General features: G+C 50.9%; 1 protein-coding gene across 1 annotated transcript in view; it reads left to right on the forward strand.

Annotated features, from left to right (window-relative positions):
• STX1A (syntaxin 1A) overlaps window positions 1-13,699 on the forward strand; it is a 68,332-nt gene that overhangs the window by 10,572 nt on the left and 44,061 nt on the right. The window contains exons 2-3 of the mRNA XM_066563741.1: window positions 6,333-6,410; window positions 7,511-7,610. Of these exons, the coding sequence (XP_066419838.1) occupies window positions 6,333-6,410; window positions 7,511-7,610 (178 nt within the window). The remainder of the gene's footprint in view (window positions 1-6,332; window positions 6,411-7,510; window positions 7,611-13,699) is intronic.

Raw genomic sequence — 13,699 nt, forward strand, 5'->3', positions numbered from 1 at the left:
CTTCTGCCTCCACTTGGGATTTTGGCCCTTGTGGAGGGCACTGTGAAGCCTGTGAGGCACCAAAAGCTGCTGGAGTGTGGGAATCCACAAAACCAGAGGGGTTTGGGAAAGCTGCAAAAGGCAGGCCCCAGAGACAGCAGAACTGTGATTAGAGCTAAACAGTAGCCATGAGATAGATCAGCAGAAAAACTATTTAAAAAGTAGAAAAGCAAGGACAAATAGAACAATGGTCTGTGTATTAACACTTGTCTAGAATAACTCCCTAAGCTACAGAAAAGTTTATCTAGTGAGATATTAGGAAGTTTGAAGCTTAGTAATGGAGCTCTGTGTTTTAAGGCTCACAAGCAGGTATTGTATTTGAAATAAACAAGCATTGTTTAACCAAAGGTACCTGTGCTTATAGTGGTTGGATAGAACTACTGTCAATGTGCTTTTGCTTTGTGTGATTGGTCAAAAAACTTTCAGAGTGAGTTAAAACATTGAGTTCTTGGTCTGCTGCCTGGGATGTGAGCTGCTGGCATCTTCCCATTGTCATAACCATGTTGTTGTCTTATATACCAAGAGTTCTATTATCATTATAGTGCAAGGATTCCATATTGCCCGAGTCTCATACCTCCTCAGTGTTTCTCATAGGCAGCTCCTCTAAGCACTGGCTGTTCCTGGTCCTTACAGTAGTCATCATCTGACTCCAAATCCCACAATCCACTCTTTTATACCATTGTTCTTATTGGCTACAGGTGTGGCCTGTTAAGATCAGGCCTGCTCCTAATCTTTAGTAATTGGTCCAGCTGCAACTCATTGGGTTATAAGATTACATTCTATACCACCTTCATTTACCCATGCTGTATCCCCCCCCTACACCATGGAATGAGACTGATGCTGAAAAATCAAACAGCTCAAGGCAGTTCCCAGCAGTCCTGTCCCGCTGGTGATTTGTACAGAGACCCCAGCTGGCAATACTGGAGGAGCTCTGAGTGCCCTGCCCTCCCCACCCAGCCCCTGCTGCTCAGTGGCACTGAAGGGCAGCAGCTCCCAGAGCCATCCCAGCTGCCAGGTCAGGGCCCACATGGTGCCACTGCCCAGCCTCTGGTGGACTGGAGCAATAAAAACCTTGCAAAAGAAGGGTTATCCTCACCCACCCTATGTGGGGACAAAGCCTGGAAGCCCTGGGTCCTTGGTGCTGCCTGACAGGGCCTGAGGCAGAAGTGAGGGGCACTGGGAGGATGCTGTGCCTGACATTGAGTTCCCAGGCTGTCACAGACATCTTTTATGGAAAATCCTTTCCTTAGGATTTTTCCTCCTGAGAAGCTGAGAGGCCTCAGGAACAAAATGTAACCAATGGTTATCTGCTGCTGTGGAATGCAACAGGGGCATCTGGGATTGGCCCATGTTGGATGTTTCTAATTAAGGGCCAATCACAGCCCAGCTGGCTCAGACAGAGAGTCCGAGACACAAACCTTTGTTATCATTCTTTGCTATTCTATTCTTAGCCAGCCTTCTGATGAAATCCTTTCTTCTGTTCTTTTAGTATAGTTTTAATATAATATATATCATAAAATAATAAATCAGCCTTCTGAAACATGGAGTCAGGTCCTCATCTCTTCCCTCAACCTGACACCCCTGTGAACACCATCACACCAGGCTGGGGAATTGTTTGCTGCTGTTGCTGAGCAGCACCTGCAGGTAGTTTTGACTGAGACAGGAGCTTTCCATGTGACTTTGGAAATCTGGGATGCTCACAGTTGGGATGCATGAAGCCAAAACACCGTTATGTTTCCTTTTGAAACATGTTTCTTTTTTTTTTGTTTTATGTTTCTTTTTTGAAAGTTTTGGCCTTGTTCCTACTTTTGTACTAGAATTAATCATGGGGGGTCACCCCTTGGGGTAGAGCAGTGAGGGCCAGGCTGGAGGGAGATGCAGGGAGCAGCTGATCCATCCGTGCCTGCCCTGAGCTGCTCTCCCTGGCTTCCCCTCTGGCTGCAGTCCAAGGCACCCATTAGTGGATGTGGCTGCTCTGTCTGCCCCAGGGCTGGGGTGGTGGGGTGGGATGGTCTGCCTGCCACAGGAGGTGAGGATGGCACTGAGGGTGTTCCCAGTGACGTGGGTTGGACAGATGGTGCCCTTCTCCAGCCCGGAGTGACAAGTGACATGTGCCCTCCTGACCAGCAGGCTCCATCTGTGTAATTTCCTCTTCATGGGGCTTCTGGCTGGGCTCTGTGCCATTCCCCCTGTCCAGTGCCTGCCCTAAATAACATCTCTGTGCCTGTCCATCAGCCTCTGTGCTCCCAGGAGTGCTGTGTCCTCAAGCATGAGTGCCTCTGGCAAGGCTGTGTGTGGCTTGGGTCCCCTTCCTGCCGGATTTCTGGGTATGGCAGGGTCCAGATAGGACTAGGCAGGGATGTGGCATCCTTTGTGCAATGAGGCAGGCCTGTTTTGGATGTGGAAGGGACAAGCAAGAGGTGACGAGGACAATAACATCTTGGCAGGTACCCTGCTCTCCTGCTGCTCTTCCTCTGCTGCCAGTCCCTGGCCTTCCTGGTTCCTGTACAAATCTTCATTTAAAATTAACAGTGGGAATACTCTGCTCACAGGCTTCAAAAATGGGCTCAGAATTCTGGCAAATTGAGATCCTGTCAGGATGATGGCAAAAAAATGCTGGATAGGCTTGTGGGGAGGTTGTGTTGAAGGTTTTTCTGTACAGGGCTGCAGGGGCTGGCTGGTGCTTCCCATCCATTCCATGGGCTGGGGCACCTTTCACTAGTCCAGGCTGCTCCAAACCCTGTCCAGCCTGGCCTTGGACACTTCCAGGGATAGGGAAACCACAGCTGCTCTGGGCACTCTGTGCCAGCCCCTCTTGGTCTGACATTTTTCCCCCATGTCCAACCTGACTCCAGCCTCAGTCCAACACCATTGTCCTGTGCTGGGACAGAGCTGGAGGCAGCTCCAGGGTGTCTCAGAGCAGAGGGGGAACACCCTCTCCTCTTGCCCATACTGCTGAGGATGAGCAGTCTTTGTGTTTCTGTGCTGCCAGTGCCCGTGGCCAGGTCAAACCCCATTTATCACCCAGCAGAATCCCCTGATCCATCCTCACAGGGGCTTTCAGCTCCTTTCCTTTACTCCTGCCTGTAGATGCCCATCCTGTTGGGGGCATGGTGAGGTGGCAGGAGCTGCAGGCAGCACACCCCCTGCATCTGTGGGTGGTGTGGATGTCCTTGTCCCTGACGGGGAGAGGTTTAGCAGGGTGGGGGAAGAAAGATCCCCTGTCCTGTAAACACACATCCAGGGTGGTGTTTGCATTGGCAGGTGCATCTTCCATCACTCCCAGCGTGTGTCCCTAGGGTCTGTTGGCATTTTCCAGGATCCTGGGGGGTGTAGGTGGGGGTCTGTGTGTTACTGCCCATGCACTAGGCTCCCAGTACCACCCACCAAAGTGTGTGATGCTTCAAAGCTGTTAGTGCTTGAAATCAAGCAGAGCACCAACCTAGCAGGCATGTGTGATATGTAAGTGGAATGTGAACATGGATAAATACTTGTGTCTCTGTAGCAAAGCTCTGTCCATGCATTCCTGGCTTTAGGACATGGTTCTTTGTGACCTCCTTGATGGTGAGCCCTCCTGCCATGTGCTGGGGGAATGCTTGGGATGCTCTGGGATCCATGGAGCACATGTGGGCACTGCTCTGGAAGCAGCTGTTGGCCCCAGGTGGAGCTGAGCTTACTGGGGCTGGGACAGTGACAGCTGTCACTGTGCTCAGATGGTTTGTGTAGGAGTGACGGGGGTAGGACAGTGGGGATGGACAGAGAGCAGAGATCTCTGCAGCCAGGTCAGGAACTTGGGGTTTATTGCAAAGGGCCTGGGGGCAGGGCCCTGCTGGGAGCTGCCAGGCACAGCTCAGAGCAGGCCTGAGAGAAGAGAGGGGGTGAGAGGATGAGAGGGTAAGAGAGTAAGAGAGGCAAGAGAGCAAAAGCATAAGAGAGTAAAAGGGGTAAGAGAGTGAAGTTCCCATTACAATACAATAAATCTTCTTCTGTGTTGAATATTCTCATTCTCACTAACTAATCTAGTATAATATACAAATCCTATAGCATTTCCATACAGCCTATAAGAATCATTACATTACCATCCTGTGTTACATTTTAAACCCTAAAAACTCCTCTTTGGGCCCCTTCTGCCAAGCTGTGGGGTCTGCTCTGACCCTTGGGCCTGTCTGCAAGCAGAGGGTGTTGTTCCATCAAAAGGGGATCACCTTCAGCAGCCACACCATTGTTTTCCAGTTGTTCAGTAACTGAGGTATCTCAAAGCTTGCTTTCATTTCAATCTCACTGATAGTTTCCATATTCTCAAAATCTTTTTGCCAGACAATCATATTTATAAGGCTTTCCTGTTTCATCTTCCCCAACAGTTTGGAGCAAGGCTGGAGCAGTGGTGACACAGGACAGGGGGAGGGACTGGGCTGCCTGGTGGCACTGGCATGCAGGAAGGATTTAAAACATGACTGTGTTCACAGGGGCCTCAAGTTGAGGGAAGAGATGAGGATTTGACTCCATGTTTCAGAAGGCCGATTTATTATTTTATGATATATATTATATTAAAACTATACTAAAAGAGTAGAAGAAAGGATTTCATCAGAAGGCTGGCTAAGAATAGAAAAAGCAAAGAATATAACAAAGGCTTGTATCTTGGACAGAGAGTCTGAGCCAGCTGGGCTGTGATTGGCCATTAATTAGAAACAACCACATGAGCCCAATCCCAGATGCCCCTGTTGCATTCCACAGCAGCAGATAACCATTGGTTACATTTTGTTCCTGAGGCCTCTTACCCATCACTGGAGTAAGAGCAGTGGCTGTAGTGGCTGTCTCTCTGCAGAGTGCAGAGGGGCCATGGGGTGATGTGTAACTGCAATCATCATGAGATGAGCAGAGGCAATCCTGTCTCAAATCTCCATTCCACTGGCTTCTTCTCTCTTGTAAAGATGGAGTAAGAGGAAACTTTTCCAACCTGTTAATTTTCCATTTCCCTCCGTCGTGTAGCTGCTTTGGATGATAATCTTTTAAATGTCTCCTTATGTGCAGGACTGTAATTTTTCCTTCCCTTGAGAGCTTGCAGCCCCCGCCTTACTGGGACAGGAGGTGTTTTCATCTCTGGTGACAATGACACACATGCTTCTGCAGACAAGGACAACCCCTCATTTGCCTGCTGTGACTTTACTAGTTCTGCTGTCTTATCTGTTTGCTCCCACCTTTCCTGCACTCTACAGCACTCCTTTTATTTTCCCATGGCAGCATCCCTTCTATTTACCATCATGGCATCCCTTATGTTTTCCTGACGTGGCATTCCTCATGTTTGCCCATTGCAGCATCTCTCATTTCCTATTGCAGCTTTCCTTGTGTTTCCCACTGCAGCTTCCCTCCTGCTTTCTCCTGTGGCAGCATTCCTTGTGTTTCCTGTGACAGCATCCCTCGTGTTTTCCCATCATGGCATCGCCCAGGCTTTCTCCTGTGGCAGCATTCCTTGTGTTTCCCATGGCAGCATCCCTTGTGTTTTCCTATCACAGCATCCCTCGTGCTTTCCCATGGCAGCATCCCTCTTGTTTTCCCATCACAGCATTCCTTGTGTTTTCCTATCACAGCACCCCTCATGTTTTCCCAGTCCAGCATCCCTTGTGCTTTCCCAGTCCAGCATTCCTTGTGTTTTCCCAGTCCAACATTCCTTGTGTTTTCCATGGCAGCATTCCTTGTGTTTTCCATGGCAGCATTCCTCATGTTTTCCTATCACAGCATTCCTCGTGTTTTCCTATCACAGCATCCCTTGTGCTTTCCCAGTCCAGCATCCCTCATGTTTTCCCATCACAGCATTCCCTGTGTTTCCCATCACAGCATTCCCTGTGTTTCCCAGTCCAGCTTCCCTCATGTTTCCCATCATTTCCATGCCTCACACTTTCCCACTGCAGCACCCTGGTGTTTCCCAGGGTGGAATCTGTGGTGTTTCCCATTCCTGCTCCTTGCAGAGCTGGTGTGCTCGCACAGGGTGCCCTGGGAGCTCCCCCTCCTTGGCTGTGGGGTGTCCTCAGCTGTGTCCATGCTGTGCCATGGCTGCTGTGGTGTTTTGGCCATCCCTCCCTGCTGGATGTGTCTGTTCTCTGCTCTCCCAGAGCCCTGGGGCTCGGAGTTGCAGTGCCTGGGGTGTTCCCCACTCTGGCTGGTGTTTGCCCCAGCTCCTTGGAGCAGGTTAGCACAGGAGAAGGGGAAAGTTCCTCACAGGAGCTCTGAAATAGGGCTGGGAACTCTGCAGGAAGCCCTGGTTGATGCCTCTCTCTCTCTCTGTGTTGTTGCAGGCCAAGGACAGTGATGATGATGATGAAGTCACCGTCAGTGTGGACCGGGACCGTTTCATGGATGAGTTCTTTGAGCAGGTGAGAGCTTTGTTCCTCCAGTGTGGCTTTGAGGCTGCTTCAGGCCTTTCTGCTGGCACCAGGGTGGGTTGTGGATGCTCCAGGCTCCCTGTGGCCACTGGGGATGAGGATGAATGTCCTGCCCTGGCTGGTGCTGCTCAGCTGATGCTCGGGGTTGTGCTGAGTGCTGAACATCAGGAACCTGAGGCTGTGCTGCCCTGTGGATGTTTCCCTGCTCCTCCAGAGCCCAGCCAGGCTCTTGCCCAGGCCATGAGAGCAGGGAAGCCTCACACCCAGCTCTCAGGCCTTTCCCCAGGACACCTCTGCAGAGCAGCAGTCTCTGCACGGATCATGGATTTAATTTTGTGCCTCCTGTTCCCAAACAAGAGGTTGTCTTCTGGCATGTGGGTGGCTGTAAGATCTGCTTGCGGATTTTTAGCACACCCTTAGCATGGCATGTGTGTGGGGGGTGTTAAAATGGATCTGTGCAGGCAATGGAGTGGGAACTGGGATAAATCTGATGTGCAGGTGGAGGAAGATGAGCAAAGGAGTGGTGTGAGCTGAAGGAGAAGGCTGAGTTAGAGGGTGAGCAGCCTGGCAGGAGAACACAGGAGAGGTTTCCCCTCTTGAGCAATGCTGGTGTCTTCCTGTAGCACAGAAGGGCAGGGAAAATGCCAGAATGGATCTTTGGGAAAATGTGGCCTCCCTGGAATGGGGGGTGAGGATCAAATTGGGCATTTCTGGAGCCTTTTATGGAGCAAGGAGCCATGGGAGACTGAGCCACTATCAGCCTGGCTTGTGCAGTCTCAGCAGTGCTCTGCCAGTGGCACAGAGTCTGGGGATCAATCTGCTGCTGATTTATATAAATCCCAGAAGTTTCTCAGTGTATCACAAAGAATCCAGGACATACAGTCTGCATTACACTGCTGTGAGTCAGAGCTGGCTGGTGGGATGGAGAAGGGCTGATTCCACAGTTCCAAACTGGAAAATATTTATCCAGGAGGATGTTTGCTGTGGTTCAGACATGTCATGGTTGCTTTGGAATAGGGTATAATAATCCCTTCACTTTCCAAGAGTTCAGGTCTGTCACAGACCACCTGTCTTCTTGTCTCACTTCACAGGTGGAAGAAATTCGAGGCTTCATTGATAAAATTTCGGAGAATGTGGAAGAAGTGAAAAGGAAGCACAGTGCCATTCTGGCTTCCCCCAACCCTGATGAAAGTGAGTGAGCCCCGTGTGTCCCGTGTGCCCTGTGTGCCCTTGGCTCCCCTGGTGGGTGGCTGGGGCCAGGCACAGTCCCCTGGGTCTGCAGGTGGCCACAGTTGGGTGCTGAGGGAGGGCTTGGGCTGGCCTGGTGACTGACTGGTGGCTTTGAGACCTGCAGAGGTGGTGAGAGTCCAGTGAGGGGATTTCTGCAAGCATGGGGCAGTGTGGAGGCTGGGAAGGGCAAGTGCCTGTTTCTGTGGTGGGTGGTGTTGTCTTGCCCTGGGCTGCCTGGGCAAGTCCCAAGGAGTGGATAAAGCAGAACAGACCAAGTGTCACCTGCTTGGGCCCAGAAATGTCACAGCTCCTCTTTGAGCCAGAGGTGGCAGCTGGGCCCTTGCATCTCTGTCCTGGGGACAATTTGTTGCTGGCTGGTCAAGGAGTCTATCCCTTCCAGACCTTTTTCTTCCAGGAGCTGGAGTTAGGGCTTTGAGCACCCAAAGGATGGCAGCATTTGGGTGTCTGGGGGATCTGGCAGAGTTAGAACTGTGCATGCTGTGGTCCCTGCTCCCAAGGGAGCCAGAGGAGCTGGCTGTGGGGTGGTGAGGTCAGCAGTGGTGTCTGCAGAGCCCTTGCTGTGGAATGGGTGGATCTGAGGGCTGAGCTCTGCAGGGTGGGGCTGGAGCCTGCCCAGGCTCACCTGCTGAGGGACAGCCCTGGACCAGCTCTGCTGCCCCAAACTCCACCTTCAGGGTGACACTGAGACCAGGTGGGTCCCCTCTGCCCCCCTCCAACATCATGCTGGTGTCACAGGGGTGTTGGATGCTGCAGGTCTGACCCTGCAGGATGGCTCCAGGCCACTGCAACCCTCATTTTGGCAGAGGTGTTGCTTCCATGGGCTGAGCACTGCTCGTGCTCCCAGCTATAGAGGTTGGAAAGGTGAGACCAGGTCTCTCTCTGCTCATCTACCCTCTTCCCATCCATTTCTCATTTGCTCTGTGCAATTCCATGTCTGCTTGTGGAATTGTGCCTGGAGGTCCCAGGAGGATGCCCACACGCACATTGCCCTGCATCCATGTCAGAGCAGTAGATTTTGTAATTACTTGAAAGGAATGGCCCATCCTAAATTGTCCCAGGCTCCCCTCTCCTGGCAGCTGCTCCTCAGCTAAAATTTCCTTGGCCAAGCCTGGAATTGAGGGATTTTCTCAAGGGAGTTCCCATGTCTCAGGCTATTGCTCTATCAGCCTCCAGGCCCTTGTGCTCTCACTGTGAGATGTTGCAGTGTTCCTGTCTGGGAGTGTTCAGAGAGAAGCTGCTGTGAGCCCCATGTGTCCTGTGTGTCCTGTGGGCATGAGGCTTCCCTGGTGGGTGACTGGGACCAGGCACAATCCCCTGGGTCTGCAGGTGGAATGGCTGCTGCACTGGCATGGGGTCCACTTGGGGCTGCAAAGGCCACTCATGGCCTAAAAGCATAAGAATCTATTTAAAAGTCTGAGATCTGCAGTGAACAAGATGTGGTGACATTCCCATGACTTCCAGAAGCATCCAGGACCTTGGAAGTGCTTCTGGTTTTGTTTTACAGCGTTCCTTTGCCTTGGTATTGTAGAGAATTCAGTTTGTCTCATCAAGAATTGTTGGGACAGGAAGAGAGGAGCCACATTAATGTGAAATCAGTGATTTGTGGCATTGTGGTGTGCTCAGGTGTGGTAGGACTCAGCAGTGGACAGCCTCAGAATCACAGAGTACTTTGAGTTGGAAGGGACCTTCAAAGATCATCCATGGGCAGGGACACCTTAAATCTACAGCAGTGGACCACTTGCTCCAAGCCCTGTCCAATGTGCCCTTGAACACTTCAGGGGTGGGGCAGCCACAACTTCTCTGGGCAGCCTTTGCCAGCCCCTCACCACCCTCACAGTCTGACATTTCTCCCCCATGTCCAATCTGACCCCACTGCCCCTTGTCCCAGCCCTTGGACCATTCTGGTGGCCACCTCTGGACCTGCTCTGCCAGGGCATTGTCTGTGCTGGCAGCCTCACCCCCACCCTCCTGTGTTCCTGAACCCACAGAGAACCTGCTCATTAATGCAAGTTTGTAACCCAGGGCTGTGAATTTATTAAGATTAATTTGGAAATTCAGAAGCAAGTTCCCATGAGGCATGGCAGGGGCACAGAGCCAAAGGACACTAAAATGTAGGTTGTGAGAGGCTAATTTTGGGATGTGCTCACTGAGGTTTGCTGTTTAACAGGGCAAGGAGCGACACCTGGGATGGCCATCAGGGCAAGATGTTGCTCCCTGCAGGGATTTGGGATGCTGCTCATCCCCTCTGGAACAGCACCCTGCTTATTTCTTAGTGCTCTCCAAGTACTTTAGCATCATGTGGAAGATGCAAGATGAGGGGAAATGTTCCTCCAGGAAATAAGAGAATGTCACGGAGTTCTCATCCTAGTCTGGAGGCACATGTGCTGTGCAGCTCGGTTTGGTGTGGGTGTAGCTTCTCCATCAGAGATACAAACTCCTTAAACACCACCAGCAAGTCCCTCCTGGAGCTGGAGGACTTTGGGATGGGGCTTTAGATGGAACAGAGCTGGGCTGGTGGTCTGGGAAATGTTTGGGCAGTGGTTGGGGTTGCTGTTTCAGGGATGGATGCAGAGGTTGTGGTGGCTGCTGGTGGATAGCTGCATTCTCAGGGGCAGTGATGGAAGAGAGGGACTGTGTGACCGTGTTCACAGGGGTCTCAGGTTGAGGGAAGAGATGAGGATCTGACTCCATGTTTCAAAAGGCTTGATTTATTATTTTATGATATGTATTACATTAAAACTATACTAAAAGAATAGAAGAAAGGATTTCATCAGAAGGCTGGCTAAGAATAGAAAAAGAAAGAATGATAACAAAGGCTCTGTCTCAGACAGAGAGTCTGAGCCAGTTGGGCTGTAATTGGCCATTAATTAGAAACATCCAACATGGGCCAATCCCAGATGCACCTGTTGCATTCCACAGCAGCAGATAACCATTGGTTACATTTTGTTCCTGAGGCCTCTCAGCTTCTCAGGAGGAAAAATCCTATGGAAAGGATTTTCCATAAAAGATGTGTGTGACAGGACTCCATGGGCACAATCCCACTGGAATCTCCTTTTTAAGTGGCTGTGCTCAGGCAGATGCAGCCCCTTGGTGTTCTCTGTTTGCAGGATCAAGTGAGGTCCAGTGTCTGTGTGAGACCTGGATTTGCCTGGTGTGCTGAGCTGCAGGATCCATGGAGGGGCTCATCCCTCCCTTCCTGCTGATCCCTCTTCTGGCTGCACAGACTGTTTGGGATCTGCCTTGCCCCTGCTGCCCGGGTTTATTTTGGAGCCCAGCGGGTGGGGAGCTGGCTGGCTGTGCCTCTGAGGCAGGGAGGTGACAGCCCATGGCTCCAGCAGGTTTGGTCTGGCTGAGGGGCTCAGGGGGGTCTCCACACCCAGTGGGCAGTGCCATGGTGGGACTGGCTGGGCTTGGAAAAGCTGAGGGGCCGTGTTCCTCCTTGGGTTGGGGCCATTGTGAAAAACGCCAATCACTTGGTTTTAAAATTTTAAAAGTTTAATAGTAATAAAATGGTTATAAAAATAGTAATACAATTAGAGTAATAATAATTTGGACAATTTAAATTAGGACAATATGAGACAACAAATACAAAGAGTTATGGATGTCCAGGTACCTTTTTCTGGGCAGCACGAGCCCAAAAAAGGACCCACGTTAACAAAGGATTAACCCTTAAAACCAACAGCCTACTGTTGCATATTCATACACCTCATACATGATGCATAAATTCCATTCAAACACAGGATTCTGTCTGGTCATCATCAACTTCTTCCTATGAATCCTAACAGCGCCTTTGAGGTGGGAAGAAGTTCGTTTCTTCTGATAATGGAGCAATAAATTCTTTTTCTCTGAAAGATTCAGGTGTCCTGTGGCTGCTATCTCACTGCCAGTCCTTTCTTTTAAAAAAAGTATCTTACATAGCACAGTTTCTATTTTAACAATTTTTATAACCTAAAACTATATTTAACACAGTACTTAAAAGAACTAATACAGCATCACTTTCTAACACAACACATATAATATTCATTTTAATATTTGCAAAAAGCCAGTCATAAAATACGTGCATTTTTCACAGCTATCACATCAGGTTTAAGTCACAGCTCCTGGTAAACTCATTCCTAAAATCCTTCCCAGTGAGGGCTGTGGCTGTTGCTGCTCCTGGTGCTGCAATCAGCTGCTCCTGCTTGGTCCTTGGTGCAGGCCACATCCCACTGATGTGAAATCACTGATTTCACATTAATGTGGCTCCTCTCTTCCTGTCCCAACAATTCTTGATGAGACAAACTGAATTCTCTACAATACCAAGGCAAAGGAACGCTGTTAAACAAAACCAGAAGCACTTCCAAGGTCCTGGATGCTTCTGGAAGTCATGGGAATGTCACCACATCTTGTTCACTGCAGATCTCAGGCTTTTAAATAGATTCTTATGTTTTTAGGCCATGAGTGGCCTTTGCAGCCCCAAGTGGACCCCATGCCACAGCAGCTTTTCTCTGAACACTCCCAGGCAGGAACACTGCAACATCTCACAGCCAGCAAGCAATGAAATCACATTTGCAGTTTCCCTGGAGTGGTCAGGAGGGGTTCTGTGCCATTCCTCTTCTCTGAGCGCGGCGTCCCTCCAGTGGCAGTGCTCCTGTCTCTCCAGCACTGGGTTATGTAACACAGCTGTCTGCTCCATGAGTTGCCTCTGGGAACAGAAATCTTCAGATCCCAACTTGTGTCTCTCAGCCTGTCAGCTCAGCCCATCTCTGCAGGCTTTGGGAGGCCCAGTAAATATTTCAGACCTGGAAGCAGGTCCATTCCAGCTGCACCAGCACAGGAGGGGAGGTTCACTTCCATCCATCCACCATCCATCCACCATCCATCCATCCATCCATCCATCCATCCATCCATCCATCCCTCATCCATCCATCCATCCATCCATCCATCCATCCATCCATCCATCCATCCATCCACCATCCATCCACCATCCATCCATCCATCATCCATCCATCCATCCATCCATCCATCCATCCATCCATCCATCCACCATCCATCATCCATCCATCCATCCATCCATCCATCCATCCATCCATCCATCATCCATCCACCATCCATCTCTCCAGCCTTCCCCCAGTCTGTGCTGGCACTGGGGATTGCCCTGACCCAGATGCAGGACTTTGCCCTTGGCCTGGTTGGCTGTCAGGATGTGGAGTGCCTTTGATGGATGTTAAATTGTGAGTTTTTGAGGCTTAAATTGTGAGGCCCAGGGAGGCTGGATGGTTCCGGTTGCTTCCCACAGCTCCTGCAGTGGGACTGAGGACACAGCAGTGCACTGGTGATGTCCTGTTCCTCAGCAGGGTGGGAAGGGCATGGTGTGGCAGCAGAGCAGGCACCCAAGGGCACAGTGAGAGCAGGTGCCACCTGCCCTGTGGCTCTCAGCACCTCTGTTTCCTGCTTCCCCTCTCCAGGCAGTCCCAAGGGAGTGGGTTCTCAGCTGTGGCTGGTGTGTGATGTAGAGATTGGAGGGGTGTTTGCTGCAGGGATGGGGGTTCCTCTGCCCACTGGGGGTGTCCAGGATCTCCCAAACTGTCTGCCACACCTCACTTGGCCTGGCCATCCCCAGCAGCGTGGTGCTAATGCTACCCCTGGCCCTTCTGGCAGTGCCACACTGTGCTAGGCTTGCCTCAGGCGGCTTTGTCCTGTCCCTGTGTCACACAGATGCTTTGTCACCCTAGCAGACACTGCTCCAGCTCCTTCTTGGAGGAGTTTTGTCTCTCCTGCCTGTAATCCTTGTTGAAGGGCCTGTCTAGGACATACCCTCCAGTGATCCTCTCACTTCCAGCCTGAGTCTGTTTACAATCGATTTACACACCAATGTCAGCCCAGGAACAAATGCACTTTGCTTAAAGAGCTCTTTGCCCTTCTGGCTTCATCCTGGCAGGTCACCACAGCAGCTCAGGTGTTTTGTGTGGGCTTTGCACAACCCCAGCCTTCCCAGGCCCCTGCACCTGCCCCAGCTCTGGTTTTAATGAGGTGGCTACCCCAGGTTT

The sequence above is a fragment of the Molothrus aeneus genome, chromosome 20 (genome assembly GCF_037042795.1).
Source record: "Molothrus aeneus isolate 106 chromosome 20, BPBGC_Maene_1.0, whole genome shotgun sequence".
NCBI lineage: Eukaryota > Metazoa > Chordata > Aves > Passeriformes > Icteridae > Molothrus > Molothrus aeneus.